This window comes from Neofelis nebulosa, chromosome 9 (assembly GCF_028018385.1).
Source record: "Neofelis nebulosa isolate mNeoNeb1 chromosome 9, mNeoNeb1.pri, whole genome shotgun sequence".
Classification (NCBI taxonomy): domain Eukaryota; kingdom Metazoa; phylum Chordata; class Mammalia; order Carnivora; family Felidae; genus Neofelis; species Neofelis nebulosa.
Window position 1 is genome coordinate 111,828,877 of NC_080790.1, and position 19,480 is coordinate 111,848,356.

General features: G+C 51.6%; 1 protein-coding gene and 2 long non-coding RNA genes across 12 annotated transcripts; 1 reads left to right on the forward strand and 2 right to left on the reverse strand.

Annotated features, from left to right (window-relative positions):
* Nucleotides 1–4,562: 4,562 nt before the first annotated feature.
* Nucleotides 4,563–7,589, reverse strand: LOC131485506 (uncharacterized). Its single transcript, XR_009248873.1, has 3 exons — nt 7,491–7,589; nt 6,146–6,196; nt 4,563–4,900 (listed from the first exon to the last, which is right to left on the reverse strand). It is a non-coding gene; the product is annotated as an uncharacterized LOC131485506 (long non-coding RNA).
* Nucleotides 7,590–7,651: 62 nt separating this feature from the next.
* On the forward strand, nt 7,652–17,511 carry LZTS3 (leucine zipper tumor suppressor family member 3). Of its 10 annotated transcripts, XM_058685061.1 has the most exons (7): nt 7,665–7,791; nt 8,545–8,613; nt 11,478–11,559; nt 12,183–12,345; nt 12,925–13,401; nt 13,720–14,583; nt 14,924–17,511. In XM_058685061.1, the coding sequence occupies exons 4-7, from the start codon at nt 12,274–12,276 to the stop codon at nt 15,620–15,622; spliced, it is 2,112 nt and encodes a 703-aa protein (XP_058541044.1). In that variant the 5' UTR covers nt 7,665–7,791; nt 8,545–8,613; nt 11,478–11,559; nt 12,183–12,273; the 3' UTR covers nt 15,623–17,511. The 10 variants fall into 10 exon arrangements, with proteins under 10 accessions (XP_058541046.1, XP_058541041.1, XP_058541044.1 ...); XM_058685062.1 differs by lacking the exon at nt 11,478–11,559; XM_058685064.1 differs by lacking the exon at nt 8,545–8,613 and having other exon boundaries at nt 7,673–7,791; nt 12,183–12,408.
* LOC131485508 (uncharacterized) lies at nt 17,383–19,440 on the reverse strand. The gene is made up of 2 exons (XR_009248875.1): nt 18,123–19,440; nt 17,383–17,850 (listed from the first exon to the last, which is right to left on the reverse strand). It is a non-coding gene; the product is annotated as an uncharacterized LOC131485508 (long non-coding RNA).
* Nucleotides 19,441–19,480: the final 40 nt, after the last annotated feature.

The following is a 19,480-nucleotide window of genomic DNA, read 5'->3' on the forward strand; positions in this document are numbered from 1 at the left end:
AAGGTCTTCTGGGCTGAGTGGAGGACAGGTGTGGGAATGTAATGAGCTGTCAGCACAGAACCTGATGCAGGGCTCGAACTCACAAGCCATGAGATCATGACCTGAACCAAAGTCGGATACCTAACTGACTGAGCCACCCAGACACTCTGAGTAACTCATTTCTTAGCCCTTCTTTGCAGTCATCTCATCCCACAAATCATCGTTACTCCCAGTTACTCCCATCAACCCCTCCCTGTACCAACTCCACTCTTCACAAGTGCTTGCCCCAGACATCTCCAGTCCCAAGTCCCAGCCCCAAGATTGGAGATGACTATTCCACTGAGGCTGTGTTTCTCAAACTTATTTGACAGTGTCTCTTAGTAAGAAATCCATTTTTCATTAAGTACATGTTCGTATGCACATGCATAGAGAGACCTGAAGCTAAGGTGTCCTAGCAGTGCTTCGCTTAGTGTGGGTTGATGCATGTTGATATTTGCTTCTCTGTTCTGTACCACTGCTGATGCTGACTCCATTGATTTCTTAACCCACTAACTGATTTGAAAAATAGGGTTCTAAGGAGCCTGTTTCTTTTACATTGAGGACAGGGCAAAGGATCAATATCTGGGTGAAGAGTTGTGTAATATATATAACTTGATAATCACAGGGTTGTACCAAAAGCAATTTAGACTACAGTAGTGACATTGAAAAATAGTTTTATTTGGTTTATCCTGACACCATACATAATTTTTGGCTTATTATATTATTTTGTTACGCATTACAGCAAAAATGTGTAAGAGAATGTTATGAGAACCTATTAAATACCAATACTGTAACATTAACTTTGTTTAAATATAATCTTTTGCACATAACATGCTAGATTTATTGGCTGGTTGTAGTCATTTTAACCTAACTTTCTTGACTTCTATTTCTAACCTGTACAAAAACACATCCATCATCATCATCATCATAACGCAAAAACTAAAACTAGTAATGCTCCAACTGTATTGTAACTGAGTAACTGAGATTTAATACTTCTGTTACTTTATTTTCCTTTAACTATTTGTCATCAATGAGGTACTTCACGCCATTTTGTTGTTGAGCTAAACCCTACAGTTTATAGAACAATGCAGTTGGGTGGATACATGCTTGTGTCTACTCTGGCAGTTGTCTTTATGTATTTTTTTTTTTTTTAGTTTGTGCATATTGCCTCATATCAAAATAGACAATAATAACAAATATGAATATATGAGAAATTATTGAACATATAATCCATCATTGCTGGGAAACTCATTTTTCCACGTCTCAGCTACTGTCCCTGCTGGATTGTAGTAACTCAAGAGAGGAAAAGTTGACAAATGGTAAGGGAAGAACACATGGGAAGTTTGGGCCCCAAAGACAGGTAGTATAAATTTTACCTAGCCATCTCATCTAGTCTGCAACCATATCTGCAAATGTAAAAAGTTTACAAAGAAGGCTTTCTGCCAGACACATGGACCCCAGCTTTTACAAAAATTCTATCTGGTAACATTTTTGGAGTCTGCATGTTTCCATAAAATTGATTAAAGTTTTGGATATAATTATAATTCCATGATGCAATAATCATTATTATTCTGCTTGGGGCTTTAAGAAGAACAACATTCTTCACAAATAGATGTGAATTCATAAAACTCACAATGGTGGGTGGTGGGGGCAGTGGCTTATATTGGTTTATGCTTTGTTTCTAAATATCTTGCAATGAGGTTTACACTGTTTAGATACAGATAAGTCTCTTTGTTAGTACTATATAAACAAAGTATCAATTATGTAAAAACAAGAAAAATGTCAGAGACCCTTGTGAACATAAAAGCAAAAACCATCTTCTATTGGGAAAAATGGGCAATGAGTAAAGAATAGTGGTTTTAACGGTCTAATAAGTTTTTAATATTTTTCCCTTTAACTTTTATTTTTCAAGGGTCCAGTGTGTGTGTGTGTGTGTGTGTGTGTGTAAACATCAGCTTATAAAACCACATGTTAAAGACCCCAGCATATTTGGATCATAAACATTTCAGTTAGTTTTATATTGGTCTGGATAACCCCCAAGACCTTTACTAGTCATTCTCAGGAATTTTTGGCCCAATTCCAGAGGTTTTTATTTCCTCATAAAGCAAGCAATAGCTGTGAAAAACTTTAGTGCCAACATCCAAACTTAAACATGGATTTAAGTGCTTTGTCTGCCCCCCAGTTTGGCATTTGGAGGTCACTGTCCAGTCACCCCTAAGAAGCCCCAAGCCCCCTTCTGGATAACTTGGTGGGTAGGACCCCAAAGGGTCACAACAGTCTATTAATTGGTAGGTTTTTATTTGCATCTCTTCAGTATCAGCAGGGCTGCAGATGTTTTCAATTGCTTGTTGGCCATTTGTATTCTGTGAATGATCTATTTCTCTTTTATCCATTTATCTGTAGACGCAGGGTTTTTGCAGTTTCATTCACCATTCAACAAATGAATGTTAAGTATCCATTATGTGCTTGCACTCATTTTCTAGTACTGCTGTAACATCCACTCATTTAGTGACATAAAACAACACACACTTACTATCCTCTAGTTCTGTAGAAGTTCAACATGGATCTTACTGGGCTGACATCAACCTGGAGTTGTTTCTTTCTGGAGGCTCTATTCTGTCTTCTCCTTGGCTGTGGTCCTTTTCCTCCATCTGTAAAGCCAGCTATGTTGCATCTCTAGCCTTTTCCACAGTCATATGCCCCCCCGCCCCTACTTCTGCCTTCCTCGTCCACTTTTAAGGATCCTTATGATTACACTGGGCCCACCTGGATAATCCAGGATAATCTCCTTATTTTATAAAGATTTTTGAGTAATCGCAACACTCACATGGGGCTCGAACTCACAACCCCGAGATCAAGTCACATGTTCTACCAACTGAGCCAGCCATGCACTCCTAATCTCCCTATTTTAAGGTTAGCTGATTAGAAACCTTAATTCTATCTACAACCTTAATTCTCCTTGGCCATGTAACCTGACATGTTTACAGATTCAGGGGATTAGGACTTGGATATCTTCCGGGGTCCATTAATTCTCCTTACCAGAGTATTAAGATGGGGATATGGAATTTTTTTAAAGTATCCTGTCAAAAAACAAACAAAAAAAAAAGTATCCTAACAGATGCTAAAAATTAGTGGGGAAGACAGATGATTAATCAATCACAATTTTCTTCTTTTATGTTATTTGTCAGATTTTGGCATTAAGATTATTCTACCTTTATAAGATGAATTAGGGAGCTTTTCTTCTTTTCCTAGGATTTAGAATGATCTCTTAATAGATTGGGTAGAACTCGGCTGTAAAACAGTCTAAGGCTAGTGCCATTTAAAAGGGTAAATCTTGAACAATGTTTAATTCCTTTTGTAGTTACTGATCTTCCTAAAACCATAATTAAAATCATGTTTAAGTAGCTTTTTTCTTTTTGGAAGCTTTAGTTGGTGCATAAAAACACAAATACTGAAAAAGAGCTCAGTTTATTGTAGATAAAATGATCGCATCCTGGAAATCTCTAGATTTATGCTTGGCTTGCTCCCCTACCTCCAAATCTTTAACTTGTCACTTCCTGAGGGAGGCCTTCTACCCTATTCAGAATTGGGATTCCCCAGCAATCTCAACTTCTCCTTAGTATTTGCCACTTTCTAACCCACTGTATATTTTACTTACTGTCTCCTCCGTCTTCAAATGCAAAATCCCATGGGGGTAGGGGTTTTTGAGCAAATATTTAGTATATTAATAGCCTGCTGTTGCTACATTTTCAGAGCTTATTCACCTGTTTATTCTTCCAAGCAAACTGCATTATTTTTTTAAATATTTTTTTTTTACAAAAGTAATACATGCTTGTTGTTTTTCAAAAAATTCAAACGTTACAGAAGTGCCTGGAATCTTCTCTCTGCCCTCTTCCCTGCAATCCCACCATCTCAAAGTAGCCACTGTTAATAGTTTGATGTGCATTTTTTTTTACTTTTCTGTGCATGTACATATATATTTTTACTAGAATAATACAAGAATCAGAATACACATATGTAAGATTCTGCCCCATTTTCACTTAATGTAGTCATCTTTCTATGTCCATACATAGACACCCATTGCACTGGATGCACTCTGATTCATGTACTCAATCTTCTATTAATAGATTGATGTATTTAGGTTTAAATTTATTTTTTCTATTGCAGTCAGTGCATCAGTGACCACCTTTGAACATCTATCATATTACTTGTGATGGCATTTCTTTCCAGAATGGAATTACTAGGTCCGAGGATCTATATATTTCACATTTTTATAGATTACCCAATTGTCCTCCCAAAAGGTTGTACCAATTTATACTCCCCAAAACATCATGAGTTTCTGTCTCCTACAGCCACACCAACATGGGATATCATCAGTTTTTAATTTTTGTCAGTCTGATACATATATATTTTTTTATTTTCCCATCTTTATTGAGATAATACACTCTTGTTTTAACCGCCTTCGATTTGTCCCACTGGTGAGGGAGGGGTTCCCACCCTTGGGTTATGGGGATGGTCAAACACAGTACCTGACACTGGACAGGGGAGATTGACAGCAGTTTATTGGGCACCTATATCCTCACAGCTCAGCGAAGGAGGACACCACAGGTCACACAGGACCATCCAGGTGTTGCACTCAGAAATACAGTGTACAACCAGAAGCTGGGCAGGACAGGCTTTGTAGCAGCAAGAGGGTGAGGTGAGCCCATCATTCCTGCAGGGAACGTGATTGGCTTGTTTGAATGATTCCACAGGCTGACAGAGAACTGAAGCCTGCTACTCAGAGATAAGTCAAAATTGCACCTGGCCGATTTGATAAGGAGGCTTGTTTGGTGAGGGCAATGTTCACTTAGGCCATTTGAGGCACTCCTGATTTTACCACCTGTTGAAGCACAAAATATTGAATCTTAGTTTCAACTCTTCCTGGTTAATTATGAGGGTTCTTTTGGGGTACCGATTTTTGAATGACTTTTTGGCATATATGATAATGATTGTTTTCCCACTTAACAAACATGGATCAATATCCTATACAAGAATATTTAATTGTATTTCCTTGAGTTGTAGTTAAGAATTTTTTCCCCATGAATTGATAAGTATTGATTGGTTTGCAGTTTTCCTTTTTATGCTATATTAGGAATTAAGGATAATTGTAGCTTTCATAAAATGAAATTGCTTTCTAACTTTTCTGGAGTGTAATGCAGATTTACTGGGTAAGGACTATCTATTTGCTGAAAGTTTGAGAGAATTCTTCCATTTAACCACCTGAGCCCAGAGCCTTTTTTGGACATGTTTCTTAGATAATGTTTTCAACATCTTTCTTATTTTTGTAATTTTATTTCTCAGAAAATGGTCCACTTTATCAAGGTTTTCATATGCATTACAGCAGAGTCAACGATGGTATTCCCTTGTTTTCCTGTTGTTCTTAAAATGCAAAACTACATTCTCTATGATTTGGAACAGAAACTAAAAAGAGATTAAGGCTGAGATCAAGACACAGGTAGGGTGGAAACTGGCTAAAATCAAAGGAAGATAAAACAAGCAGAATTAAATATCTTACTGGAGAAAAAGAGTTTTCTTTGACCCTGACTCTCAAGAAAATTAAATCTGTGATGTGGAGGAAACATGAGATACTCTCCCAGGACGCAGAGAAAAAGGACAAAGATTTCATTGACAGTGGTGATCCAGTGTGATAATTTTAGGGGAGAAGAAAAAAAACCAAAGCAACCCTGTTCAAGAAATGGACAGGAACATTAGAAGAAAGCTTTCTAAGCTGAAAAGACCACTTCTTTTCTGGAAAATTAATACTTATACTTGCAAAATATTTGACTTTTAAGGATGAAGAAAATCCCAACAAGCACCAGGCAAATTGCCCACCTAACACAGATCAGACCAGCTTTCCTACCTTTTTTTTTTTTTGGGGGGGGTGGGTGGGGGGGAGGATATATAATTGACATATTAACATTATATTAGTTTCAGGTGTACTTGCTACCATCTTGAGACCCAAAGACAATGGGATAAGAACAAGAGAGCCTTGAGGGGTACAGTTTGAGACTCAAGAATTCCATAAACAGTCAAGCCACAACATTACATTAGTGTGTGAAGACAGTAAGTAGAAAGGCATTCTCACCTAGGGCAAAGGCTTAGGAAAAAAACATTCAGTGGTCCTCCCTGAAATCACCTGTAAAATGAGAGATGAGTCTGAATGAGAAATAGAAAAATTAGAGCATAAAAAACTGGCAGGACATTGATAGCAATTAAACGAAGAGTTGGCAAAAGCCTCTTTTCCAAGAGGATTTTGTGGCTTGAAAAAAAAAAAAAAAAAAAAAAAGACTGGGTCTATCATCCTGGATTAAATGGACAGATATAAGTAGGTGTGAGGGCAAGAGGCCTAGAGATGGAAAGGCACATTAAATTTTTCATTACATAAAGAGGAATATAAAAATGAATGATTTGTCATTGATTTTAATATTTGTGAAATAAAAACTGTATTTTTACTTGATGAACTCAAAGGCAACCACTAGGAGACTTTAAAACAGAATTTCTATCTTGCAGAACACTATAGAAGATAAAAGCAAATATGGAAAAATACAGAAAACAAGAAATAGCAAGTAATATATACTATAAAACAGGATGTCTAATGACTAATCAGCTCTAACAGCAAAGATATAACGGGTTACATTCAACTAGACTGGAGGCGTTGCAGTTTTTAGGACAGACCCTTTGTAGCTCCAGGCTTTTACTAATGCTGAACCCTAGGCCTGGCTTGCTTCCCCACCATATTCGCAGTATTCGAGGCTAAGACCTCCAGTACAAGCCGGCTTCCTCCCGGCAGTCCTCCAGGGCCAAATCCCGGCGCAGAACGCAGCACGCGCGTGCGTAGCTGATACTTCGAGTGAGGGACGAAGTCCTGACCTCACTCCCTCTCACCCCCTAATGCGGCGTGGGGGTCGGGCCGGACCTCGTGCCCAGTGCAGGACACGGAGTGAGAAAGCACTCGCACCCTGCACGATTGTAATGTAGATCTTTTTCCTCGTCGCCCTCCTTCCCCCCCCCCCGCCCCCCCGCGGGCAGTGCGCCTCTGCAAACAGCAAGTTTCAAACGGGCTCCGTTTGCTGCCGGACGTAGTCGCTGCCCCTCGAAGCCTCCCACACGCCGGCCTGCGGGCCGCTTGGATATACCCTCGGCGCCGTCGGATCCACCTGGGACAACTCGCCCTGCCCCCACCTTGCAGACTTGCAGTCTCAAGCCCTCCGCTGGGAGGCCGCGTCCGGAAGAGCAGGAGTGGGAGAGGAATGGGGCTGGGGTCGGCATCTGGGACCCCTTCCCCAAACCCGAGGGTCTCCTCCCAGTCGCCAAAGATGTGGTGGAGGGCGCGGTCCCACCGCATTTGTTACAGATCAGAGCCTGGGGGCCGAGCCCAAGGGGCTTGGGGGGTGGCAGGAGACGAGCAGAGGGGCTCGGGACCGACTTACGCAGCCTTGGAGAAGGCGAGATAGAGGGGTCCCAAGCGCAAACCTGGACGCAGCTACAAAGGGGTTAAGGCATTGCGCCCCGCCCCAGCCTGGGGATTGGCGGCCCCGGGGGGCGTGGCCGGAGGGCGGGCCCGCGTTTGCCGCAGCCGCGGGTGGGCGGGGCCCGGGCGGGGAGCGGGAGGGGCGCGGAGCGGAGCCGGGCCCGCGCCGCGCGCCCAGCCGGGCGGGCTTCGGGCTGCGCCAGCGAGCCGGGCCGGTGGCGCCCGCGCCGAGGACCCCGCGCTGGACCCCGAGGCAGCGAGTAAGTGAGGCCAGCCCACCCCGGCACCCCTCCCGGCTCCGACCTATCGCCGTGCCCGCTGCACCTAGATGCTCGTCCGGCCGGACCCGGAGCTGGGGAGGGGGCGCGTCCCGCTGCTGGGGTCCCAGGGCGGGGGAGGGGAGTGGAGATAAGGCCGATGATGTCATGGATGCTTCACCAGGCCTGGGGGGAGGTGGCGGCCGGAGGGGGTGCGGCCCGGATTATGTCACCTCTTCCCTCTGCGCCCCGCCCCCCGGGGCCACACGCGCTGGTAGGGAGCAAGGGGAGGTGCGAGAGGGATTTCCTGCACCACAGAGACCCTAAGGCACCTCTTCGGGACAGCCTGTGGCCGGGGTCTCCGAGCTGGCGCTGCGGGCCGTGGTCTGCTGGTGAATGGCGAACACCCCCACTTCCCTGCGCGGAAGCTCGTGTGTGCGCGCGTGTGTGTGCTGGGGTGGGGGGGGGGGGCGCCGTCAGCCCCCTCAGTCCTTAAACACCAGCTTCACCAGAGCCAGGATCTAGGAGATGGTTCCCTTCCCCCGTTTGTGCCAAGGGAAGGTGGGTCTCTCCTCACACATCCCAAAGAAGTTCTGAAGACCTCTGCACCCCAAAACCCTTACAGTGCCCCTAATCCCCTTTCTCCCTCAGTCCTTCTTCCCGGAAGCCCTTCCTGATTTTTCTGTTCGGATTCATTGCCTCTCTGCATTGCTCATAACATGCATTCCAACATGCACTCTCTCTGCATCTCCTCAGGGTCAGGGCCCGGAGACCCCCAAGATTCTGCCATCTGTGCCCCAGGGCACCCACAGGCCAGTCCCGGGGGTAAGCCTCAGAGTGAAATCTCCCTGGAGTAGCCTGAGCCAAGTGCCCCAAGGCCCCTGCTCCCCTGGGATGATCAGGGATGCTGTCCTGGGAGGCAGCATTTGGATTGGTCCTTGAAGGATGCAGGGTGGGCATAGAGATCTGGGAAGAGATTTTGTGTGGAGTGGAGAGGGGCTCGGGTTAGGGGGAATAGGATGGGCAGTAGGAGATGCCTTGGCCTGCCGCAAGCTCTGCTCTGGTTCTGGGGACTGAGAGAAATGCCAGGCCTTTTACCCATAATACATTTACTTCTTAAGATTCCTGTAAGGTAGGTGTGAAAACCCGAGGTGAAATAACCTGCATGCGTTCATCCCTAATCAGTTCAGCTGGGATTTACACTTGAGCTGATGCCTCCAGAACTCCTTCCACTGTTCTTGGTGCTGCTCTTGGAAGAATTTAGGCAGAGCGGGGACAAGATCAGTTTTGCCCTTTAGAAAGAGTCCTCTGGCAGCTGTGTGTAGGAGGGAGTGCAGGGGGAAAAGGCCAGTAAGGAGCCCCCAGCAAGGGTGCTGGCAAGAGGGGCTACTGAAAGCTTTAGGGGGTAAATGGGTTGGTATAGGAGCCTCTGAGACCAAAAGAGAAGGGTGGAATGTTCTTAGCTTTAGGAAGGACATAGGCAGGGAGGGGTTGAGTGGTCATGGGGTTGGAGGGATCTGCCCATGCAAACCCCAGATATAGTTCATTTGCCCCTTTGCGACCATCAATACTGTGCATAATGCCCCAGGCACTGAAGGTTGATGGTACAGAGAGGCAGAATTGGGCAACCTGTCATCTCAGGTGCTCGAGCTGATGCCATGAGGCTGCCTATGCAGACCACACTCAGCTACCTGGGCCAGTTCAGGACCCGGACCCATACACGAAGCTCAAACCCTTCCTCTGGGCTCAGTTTCTGCCTGTCAGGGAAACATATGCCCCTCTTTGTCCTGCCAGCTCCCTGCTGGGGTTTTGAGAAAAGAAGCTGCAGCAGTCCAAACTTGGGAGAGGCAAGGGGCAGGGAACATTTGCATGGGGTTGATCATGACAGGTTAGAAATGGCAATTCACTCTTTGGGGAACGAGGCCCCAGGGAGAGCTGCTGTGAGTTGACAATCAAAGATTCCCCAGGTAGAGCAGGAGATGGTCCCAGGAGACAGTCCTGGGAACACCTCATTTCCAACTAGGTCTCTGGGCATTGAGCTTGTCTGGAGACCACACACATTCCAGGGAAATAGTGGGGCAGAGTGGCATACAATCAGCCCCAACCTATGGCAGGTTCTTCTTCCCTGAATCTCAGAGAAGGTAGTACTGCATGTTTGTAACGCACCGTACAGCTCATAAAGCACCTTCGCAAACATTATCCTCTGTCACTGTCATGATCAATGTGATCACTTCTGAAGTTTGCTCCTGCCCACATCCAGGCATCTGGTGTAGCCCCCTTGCCTAGATCTCTAATCTCACTATTGGCACCTTCCTTCACCATATCAACATACTCAGGTTTCTACCATGCTTAATTTAAAATTAGAAAAGAGTCTTTGGATCCCAAACCACCTTAAACTACTGTCTTCTCTGGCCTTCTCTTTTAGCAGAGAACTCTCCCGTCTTTGCCTCCAGATCCGTCTACTCCTCTAGTCTGGCTTTGCTATTCACCACTTTTCTGAAGCCATTCTCTCATAGACACCAGTGAGGTTTCCACCTGCCAAATCCAGGATACACCTTCCAATCCCAATTTTACCTGGCCTCTTTTTACTACTGGGAGCTGCTCCCACATTCTCGAAGCCCCCCAGCTTGGTTTGCAGGGCCTGTCTTCTTCTGGCCTCCGTCTTGAGTCCACACTGCCTCCCAGACTTCCGGGGCTCTGCTCCCCCTAGCTCGATGCTGGGCTCCACCCACACCACCCTTGAATGCTGACCACCCCAGTCTCTCTTTCCATCCAGTAGGTGAGAGAGATCTTTCTCTGGTCCTTCCCAAAGTACCTGTTTCCCCAAACAGTCTCCCTCTGTTTTGTTAAGGGTGTCACATCCACCCTGATGCCCCAGCTGAGATTCCTCCCTTGCCCCCACCATTGAACCCCATCTCTATGAAGTTTTGCCTTTTCTTCCTCCCAACCCTGCCCAGGCCTTCCCACTGGTTTCAGGCTTCAAGCTACTCAGCCTTCATCCTTCTAGTCCCCAGCTGCTCCCTACACTGGACCCAAGGATGCTGAGAAGGGGGTCATGCTTAGGGTGGGAGGGGGATTTTTGAGTTGAAGGGTAGCTGGGCTGGAGTATGTGGGGAGTGGGGGCAGTGCAGGAACTAGAGTGAGGCATGAGAGGTAAGAAGGCACTCACTCTCAGGGTCCTGCATTTACTGATACTGCACTTAAATTACTCACTAGGTGCATCCCTGGCCTCACCCTAGTCTCAGCCCTGCATGTGTGGACAGACTGGCTCTAGGGAGGGAGGTGGTACAGTACTCTTCTCCACCCCTGGGGGGCAGATGCTGAGAGAATGGAATTTTACAAAGGCAGTGGGGACTGGCTTGGTGGTGAACTTCCCAACCACTTAAAGCTGTAATTCCAGGTGTGGTAGCCAAAAGACTCCTGAAGGGCAAGATTTTTGTCAGGATCCCCTGGTCTGGGGCCTAATAGCAAGCGCACGGCATGAGAATAGGCATCTGGGTAGAAGACAGTCTGAGGGGCACTGAGGTGCCACCTGGACCCCTTCATCTTCGTAGAGAAGGAGGGCTCCTTGCCTGGTTTCTCATGGGAGTAGAGGGTAAAAGCCTGAAGGGTGCCCCTGCCACCTCTGACAAACGTATTTGAGGGTCAACATCCACGGCTGGCACTGCCTGGTGCCTTTGCCTCGCTAGATTATGCGGATCTCTGGGGCAGGTGTTTCCAGGTGTGGATTTGAGACAAAAGAACCAGGAAGCGGGGCCTCCCAGAGCACAGGTAACCCGAGGCCCTGTCGCCCTGCTTGCGCTGCTCCCCCTGCTCTTGTGGGCTGGCCTTGGGGGGTGGGGGGCGCACGCTCACGGAAGGGCTCAGAGGACTTCGCGGTTCAAGGTCCGTAGAGAACGGGGGGAGGGAGTAATCCAGGAAGTCTTCCCGGTGGCAGTGAATTCTTAGTGGGGGATCGGCCGCGCGGAATCCCCTGCGGGCGCAGCTGGGTGCAGAAGCCCCGCCCCTCGCCCCGCCCACCTGTGGGAAACACTGGCCGGGAGGGAGGCAAGGCCCGCGCCCGCAGCTGGCTGCACCTCGTCCTCTGCCCCGGCCTCAGCCAGCGCCCTGGCTTCTGCAGAGGTACTGACCGTGGCAAAGGGGCCCCTCGTGCTGCCGAGTTGGGGAGACCTCGGGAAGATCCCTTCGCCAAGCGCGACTGCCGCGGTCCCCGGCCGTCTGCGGGGGGTGGGGCGTGCCTGAGGTGGCGCCCACAGGCGGCCCACGGGCGCGCGGCAGCTGCAGCTCCCGCCTTCCCGCACCGAGACCTCGGTCCTCTCCAGCGCCCGCCGCCTCGGGGCGCCTGACACGCGGCAGCTCCACGAGGTAGGTCCTTCATTCCTCCCATTTCGCAGAGGAGAAAACTGCAGTCCGGGATGGCTCAGTCGGCCCGTCCAAAGTCGCACAGCTGGTTCGGGCCGAGCCCCGACTGCGAGAGTGAGGCACATGGCCCCTGCAGACCGGGCCTCGGAGGGTCCCAAGCTTGAGGACCCGTCGGCCCCCCACCCCCTTGGAAAGGCAAGGAGAGGAGCCTGCGCTGGTAGTGAGCCTCCACTTCTTCCCTTGACTGCAACACCCTAGGTTAGGGGCCTGGGAAGGATCTCCCCCCACCACCACACACACACAATATTTGGATAGGGGTGGGTTCTCGCCCTCTCTTAATTTCTGAGGGTCCCTGTTGCATTTGGGTATTATTGTCCCCTTCTAGCCTCCTATCCCCAGCCCATGCGGTTGGGTCGTAAGTGCCCAGACCCAAGGTCAAGAACACCTAAATTCTGAGGGCTGCAGTGAAGAACTAGGGCTCATGGAGGAGGTGGGGTTGAGGCAGGAGCTGAGGAGTGGAATGCAAAGCTGGGAGGGTATGTGCATGGTGCCCTGGGGCCTGGGCTTCATCAGGTGGGCAACAGACCCCGTTACCAAGCTGTCCTCTTACTCCGGCCCCACTCCTTCACCCTGGATGTCTGGGAACCCTTGTGCCCATTAGAGGGAAAGGGACACCAGAGGGTGGGGCGCAGGTGGTGCTGGGGCTGATTTGGCTGGGGTGGTGGGAGTGGGGGTGGGACTGACCTATCTTTGCCTTCCCACCTGTGCCCACAGTGCCCCCTTGGCTTAGTCATGGCGAAGCTGGAGACACTACCTGTGCGTGCTGACCCAGGGCGGGATCCTCTCCTGGCCTTTGCCCCTCGGCCCTCTGAGCTCGGACCCCCAGACCCTCGCCTGGCCATGGGCAGTGTGGGCAGTGGGGTGGCCCATGCCCAGGAGTTTGCCATGAAGAGTGTGGGCACCCGCACAGGGGGTGGGGGCAGCCAGGGCAGTTTCCCCGGCCCCCGCAGCAGTGGTGGTGGGGCGAGCAGGGAGAGGCCAGGCCGCTACCCCTCAGAAGACAAGGCTCTCGCCAACTCCCTCTACCTCAACGGCGAGCTGCGGGGCAGTGACCACACTGATGTCTGCGGCAATGTGGTGGGCAGCAGTGGTGGCAGTAGCAGCAGCGGTGGCAGTGACAAGGCCCCACCACAGTATCGTGAGCCCAGCCATCCGCCTAAGCTCCTGGCCACCTCTGGCAAGCTAGACCAGGTCAGTCCCCAGGGCCCTTTTCTGGGAGATGGGAGGCTGTCCAGAGAGGAGGATCAAGTGGGCCCTGGAGGTGGGGTTGTGGGGGCCAGAGGTTGGGCTAAGAAGCCATGGGGAGGGGTCTTGAGGGCCAAGTCTAGCTGGTGGTCCCAGGGCAGAGACTTGGTTTTCAGGTAGTATGAGGTGGAGACCCAGCTTCAAGGGACTCTGAGGATGGAGATTAATTGGGGGCGGGGCTGAACGTGTCTCAGAGGGAAGAGGCTGGAGCCAGGGCTAAGGCCCCATTCTGATGCCCACTCCCCCTTGCTTGCTTTTACTCAGTGCTCAGAGCCGCTAGTTCGGCCTTCAGCCTTCAAGCCCGTTGTACCCAAGAACTTCCACTCCATGCAGAACTTGTGCCCCCCGCAAACCAATGGTACTCCTGAGGGGCGACAGGGTCCTGGTGGTCTCAAGGGCGGACTAGACAAGTCTCGGACCATGACCCCAGCGGGCGGGGGAGGGGGCGGCCTCTCAGACTCCGGCCGGAACTCACTCACAAGCCTGCCCACCTACAGCTCCAGCTATAGCCAGCACCTGGCGCCCCTCAGTGCCTCCACCAGCCACATCAACCGCATCGGCACTGCCAGCTACGGTGGTGGCAGCGGCGGCAGCAGCGGTGGTGGCTCGGGCTACCAGGACCTGGGAACCTCCGACAGTGGGCGGGCCTCCAGCAAGAGTGGGTCGTCCTCCTCCATGGGTCGGCCAGGCCACCTGGGGTCTGGGGAGGGTGGAGGTGGAGGCCTGCCCTTCGCGGCCTGCTCACCACCCTCGCCCAGTGCTCTGATCCAGGAGCTAGAGGAGCGGCTGTGGGAGAAGGAGCAGGAGGTGGCAGCCCTGCGGCGGAGCCTGGAACAGAGCGAGGCCGCGGTGGCCCAGGTGCTGGAGGAGCGGCAGAAGGCGTGGGAGCGCGAGCTGGCTGAGCTGCGGCAGGGCTGCAGTGGGAAGCTGCAGCAGGTGGCCCGCCGCGCCCAGCGCGCCCAGCAGGGCCTACAGCTGCAGGTGCTGCGACTGCAGCAGGACAAGAAGCAGCTGCAGGAGGAGGCAGCCCGGCTGATGCGGCAGCGGGAAGAGCTTGAGGACAAGGTGGCCGCCTGCCAGAAGGAGCAGGCTGACTTCCTGCCCCGGATGGAGGAAACTAAGTGGGAGGTGCGGGCAGGGGGCTTGGGCTTTCCCCCTCTGAGTCTCCTTCCTTCTGTCCCTCCAGAGAAACCCAGAGCTGTGGCCCACTGTCACAGGGGAGTGAAGGGGAGGGAGACAAAAACGATTAGGAATGTCTGTGGGCACCAGAGCGGGCCCAGGGCTGTGTGAACTGAGCCAGGTGTGTCCTGAGTCCGAGGAGGGCCCGGTGTGTCCTTCCTGAATGTCCCATGAGCTGACGCTGTGTCTGGGCATGCTGTGTGCCTCTGGGGCTGGATGTGGTGGCTGTGGTGCCAGCCAACAGAGCTCTGCCTTGACCCTGGCCCTCCTCGCCTCTGCCCCTGCGCAGGTGTGCCAGAAGGCAGGGGAGATCTCCCTCCTGAAGCAGCAGCTGAAGGACTCGCAGGCCGACGTGTCCCAGAAGCTGAGCGAGATCGTGGGGCTGCGCTCGCAGCTGCGGGAGGGCCGGGCCTCGCTGCGGGAGAAGGAGGAGCAGCTGCTCAGCCTGAGGGACTCCTTCGGCAGCAAACAGGCCAGCCTGGAGCTGGGTGAGGCCGAGCTGCCCGCGGCCTGCCTCAAACCTGCGCTGACCCCCGTGGACCCGGCGGAGCCCCAGGATGCCCTGGCCACGTGCGAGAGCGACGAGGCCAAGATGCGCCGGCAGGCCGGGGTGGCCGCCGCCGCCTCGTTGGTTTCCTTGGACGGGGAGGCGGATGCTGGCGGGGAGAGCGGGACGCGGGCCCTGCGGCGGGAGGTGGGGAGGCTGCAGGCCGAGCTGGCGGCCGAGCGGCGAGCCCGGGAGCGCCAGGGAGCCAGCTTCGCGGAGGAGCGCCGCGTGTGGCTGGAGGAGAAGGAGAAGGTCATCGAGTACCAGAAGCAGCTGCAGCTGAGTTACGTGGAGATGTACCAGCGCAACCAGCAGCTGGAGCGGCGGCTGCGGGAGCGCGGGGCTGCGGGGGGTGCCAGCACACCCACCCCACAACACGGCGAGGAGAAGAAAGCCTGGACGCCCTCCCGCCTCGAGCGCATTGAGTCCACAGAAATCTGAACCCCACCCCCCCCACCACCACCACCACCAACATGGGCATGTGGCCTTTTGACAAATGCCCTGTCAAAGGCCAGAGTCCACAGTGTCTCCTCCCCACCTTCTCTCTTCCCCATGTCCCCCATGTCCCCAGACCAAAGAGGTTCTCAAAGCAGCTGTGACCAGACCCCTCCCCTCCCCCCACTGGGGGCCCTCCGGGCCCTATGGCTGGGCAACCCACTCGGACCCTCCTCCCAAGGAGGGGATAGAGGGAGGCAGAATGAGTGGGGGTTGAGGGGCCCAGGCAGCAGGGGAGCCCATGCTCCCCTTATTAGTGCTGCTTTGTTAGAGATGGAGATAGCAGGCCTGAAGTGCCATGAGGTGCCCCAGTCCCTTGGTAGGTCTGGGCTCCTACTGTTGGCCACCCCGGTGTCCAGTGATGCTCTCTGTGGTCACCTCCTAGGCCATGTAGCCTGAGAGGGCCTGCATGGGATCTGCTGAAGCTGACAGACCTTGGGCTCCTGGCCTCTCTCCTTCCTGCTCTATTACCCCTCCCTGGGCAGATTGGCAGGACAAATGGGAGCAGATGGCCTGTCTGTGGTTGAGAGGGCTACTTGCCCAGCCCCTCCCCCGCCAAGGTCTCTTGGGCTTAGGCCTCAGAGCCTGGCCTGGTCCTGAGTGTATGTCTGTATGTGCGTATCAGGCCGGAGGGGAGGCTGGGGTGGAGGTTCAGTGCCCGGGGAAGATCTGCCCTCCTGTACTTGGGAAGGTTCGCCTGGAGGCTTTTTAGCTCTACCCCACCCTTCTGGCCAGGATCCCACAGGGTGATAGCCCCATCTGCTTGGCTCACCCCACACCCAGGGCCACTGTCCGGCTCTAACTACAGCTAGTAAGTGCTACCTGCCTCTCAGGCACTCCCCTCACCCAGTTTCTGAGGTCATATGAGTGTCTGTGATGTCTTCCTGTGTCTTCTCCCACTCGATTCCCCCAGCCTCCCTCTGCTTTCACGCTCAGAACATCATTGTCCTAGGCCGCCTCTTCCCCCAAACCTCACCTTTTCTTCCAGTAGAAAATTCTGCTTGATCTTTGGTGCACTGCCCACTTCCAAGCTCCAATGGGCCCAAGCCTGAGCCAGAGGCCTTTGTTTTGGGGGGCGAGGGGGATGGTTGTGATTGCCCTTGAAGGACAAAGCTGACCTGAGAGGAATACTGACCCCTGAGTTCCCAGGACCCTGGGTTTGCCCAGGGTAGGCCTGCATGGCCATCAGTGGGGGCTGGGACAGCAATGTCACTTCCCTCTTGGTATCCTCTCAGAGTCTATCTCCGCAAGACAGGAAGGGAAAGGCAAATTTCTAATTCACCAGCAATAAAAATTAGAGGAGGCTTGGCCCTCAACCCTGTATTTCTCTCTTTTCACTCTCTTCCTCCCACCCCCAAGACTGGGTTTGGAGGGCAGGGTGGAGAGAGCTGGCAACTACTGTGAGCAAGTTCCCCAACCCCTGACCAGCCTCCTCCCATGACTGGTGACTGTTTAATGAGCTGTGCGACCCCCACAAAAACAAGAGTGCCCCTCTGTGTGGCCTCTGTCCCTCTGCACAGCCCCTTCCCGGTGACCCTCACCAGATCTCTGAACTGGTTGGGGGAGCCATCCTGGTAATCACTGCCCATTCCACTCACCCCTCACTGCACCTGCCCCAGAACCTGGGCCTAGGCCAGAGGGGCAGGGGGAAGAGAAGGCATTAGTAGGAAAAAAATAGAAAAAAAAAAAAAATGAACAGACTCAGCTTTGGGACTTCCAACCACAAAAGAAATTATATATAAATATATATAAATATATATCTCTACCATATGTGATGGAAAGACTTCGTTTTCTTTTCCCAAAGAAATAAAATGCAGAAAGCCTCTTGAGTGGCATTCTTTGGCCTGCTTGTGTCTTTGCAGGTTTGGGAGGTGAAGCTGGGTTAGGGGGGTGTGGAGGGCAAAGCTGGAGTAAATGGATTTCCCAGAGGAGGCATAAGTCCGGAGGTGCTCACTGGGCCATGCCAGAAGGTTGGCCCAAAGCCCAAGCTCCTCCATGTTGCCCAGGAGGAGTCGTGGTTCCAAGTTTCTGCCCGTGGCTTTCTCTTCGGCTAGGATTGTCACCCTGAAGGGTTTCTAGGTGGGTCCAATTCAGCATCTGGACACCAGGCTGCTGCTTGGAAGGTAGGTGATGCAGGACAGCTAGATGTAGTATCCTGAGCCATGTTACAGCGACTGGCCAAAGTTTGAGGGGAGAATACAAAAACACGAAGGCTGAGAACAGACTTGTAATTAGTGGTGAGGCCCCAAAGACAGAATGGACCCAAGAGTGCTGCGAGCATGGAGCTGTCCTTTGCGGGTAAGTGCTGTCCTTTATAATTGCTTCTGTCATCTTTACGGAGCCCCCCCCCCCCACCCCCCACCCCCCCCACACAGTCAAGAATGCATCCTGCTGCAAGTAACAACTTGATTTACAAGAATTTAAAGGCTGGTTTATTTTTCCTTACCTGACAATTCTGGTCACAAGCATCCTGTCATAAGTATTGTTTCAAGGACATAAGACTTAATGTTCCTACTCTCCCATCCATAGTATGTAGTTCTCTCCATGCCACAAAGTGGCTGCCACAGCTCCACGAAGGGATTGAGGCCGTACTACTTTATCATGAAGATAAAAGTTTCCCAGAATCCTGCCGGTAAATTTCCCTTTAAATGTTGATGGGCAGAACTGAGCGGCATCCTCTTCTCACTTCAAGGGAGGCTGGGAAACTGAGTATTTGGCAAAGAAGAACAGGACCGCCATGGCTGCTTTGGAGCAATCTGGTTCATCCCCTGGGGATGGGCCCTCTGCTCTCTCTGGGTTCTTCTGGCAAAGAGAGTCCTCATCAGCAAGAAGGAATATATGCTCTGGTCTGGCCCTAGTGAGAAAACCAGGCAAACAGTGCCCTCCGCAGAGCTCCAGAGTTGGGTTGCCAGGCTTGCCCCTCCTTGCAGTGAAGTGTCCTCGCTGCATTGGTTTTTGTCTCCCGGACAAGATGGTACCTTGGAGGGAAAGTCAGTTCTCAAGTCTCCTTCACAGCACTTAGGATAGGTGGACCAGCAACCAGGGCACTGACAAGGTATGACAAACCCAACCAGCAGTGCTCAAGTTTTCCCCAGAACGGCAGTGTTGGGTCAGGCCCTCTTGGAGGGTCTCTTCCTTGCTTAGGTGCTGATAGCAGCTCAGGTGTGAACCCCTCTACTTAGGGAGGTGAAGGATGACCCTGGCTTCATCTACTATATAGCACTGGCCTCCTCCAGCTCTGGCCCCTCATATCCATTTCTCCTAACAGGCTCGGCTCTTCATCACTAACTCTTCTCCTGAGAGCACTTCACAGATGCCTCTATTATTGATTACCCTCACCATACAGATGAGAAACTAGGCTTAGTCAGTTAATGTGCTTTCTCTAAGGCTATAAAACCCTGGGTGGCGGGGCGCCCGGGTAGCTCTGATAGTTAAGCATCCCACTTCGGCTCAGGTCATGACCTCTTGATTTGTGCTCTGTGCTGACAGCTCAGAGCCTGGAGCCTGCTTCGGATTCTGTGTCTCCCCGTCTCTGGGCCCCTCCCCTGCTCATGCTCTGTCTCTCTCTGTCTCTCAATAATAAATAAATGTTAAAAAAAAAATTTTTTTTTTAACCCTGAGTGGCGGTCTGGGATTCGAACCTGTATCTACGCTATTTAGCGACTTCCAGAGAGGTTCATCCACCGCGCAGTTTCGCCTCCGCGGGTCCTAGACTCCCCCGGCCTCTCGGCAACGTCCTACAATGGAAAACGTCCTTGGAAAACGCTGACAGAGCCTTTTGAGCCTCGGCCGCACCCGTCACCA

Excerpts from the sequence above, each read along its gene's own strand:
- LZTS3 (XM_058685058.1), top strand. The coding sequence starts at position 12,274 with ATGGCCCCTGCAGACCGGGCCTCGGAGGGTCCCAAGCTTGAGGACCCG. Across the intron at positions 12,346-12,924 it reads CCCCCCACCCCCTTGGAAAG|TGCCCCCTTGGCTTAGTCAT; the intron begins GCAAGGAGAGGA and ends CTGTGCCCACAG. Across the intron at positions 13,402-13,719 it reads CCTCTGGCAAGCTAGACCAG|TGCTCAGAGCCGCTAGTTCG; the intron begins GTCAGTCCCCAG and ends GCTTTTACTCAG.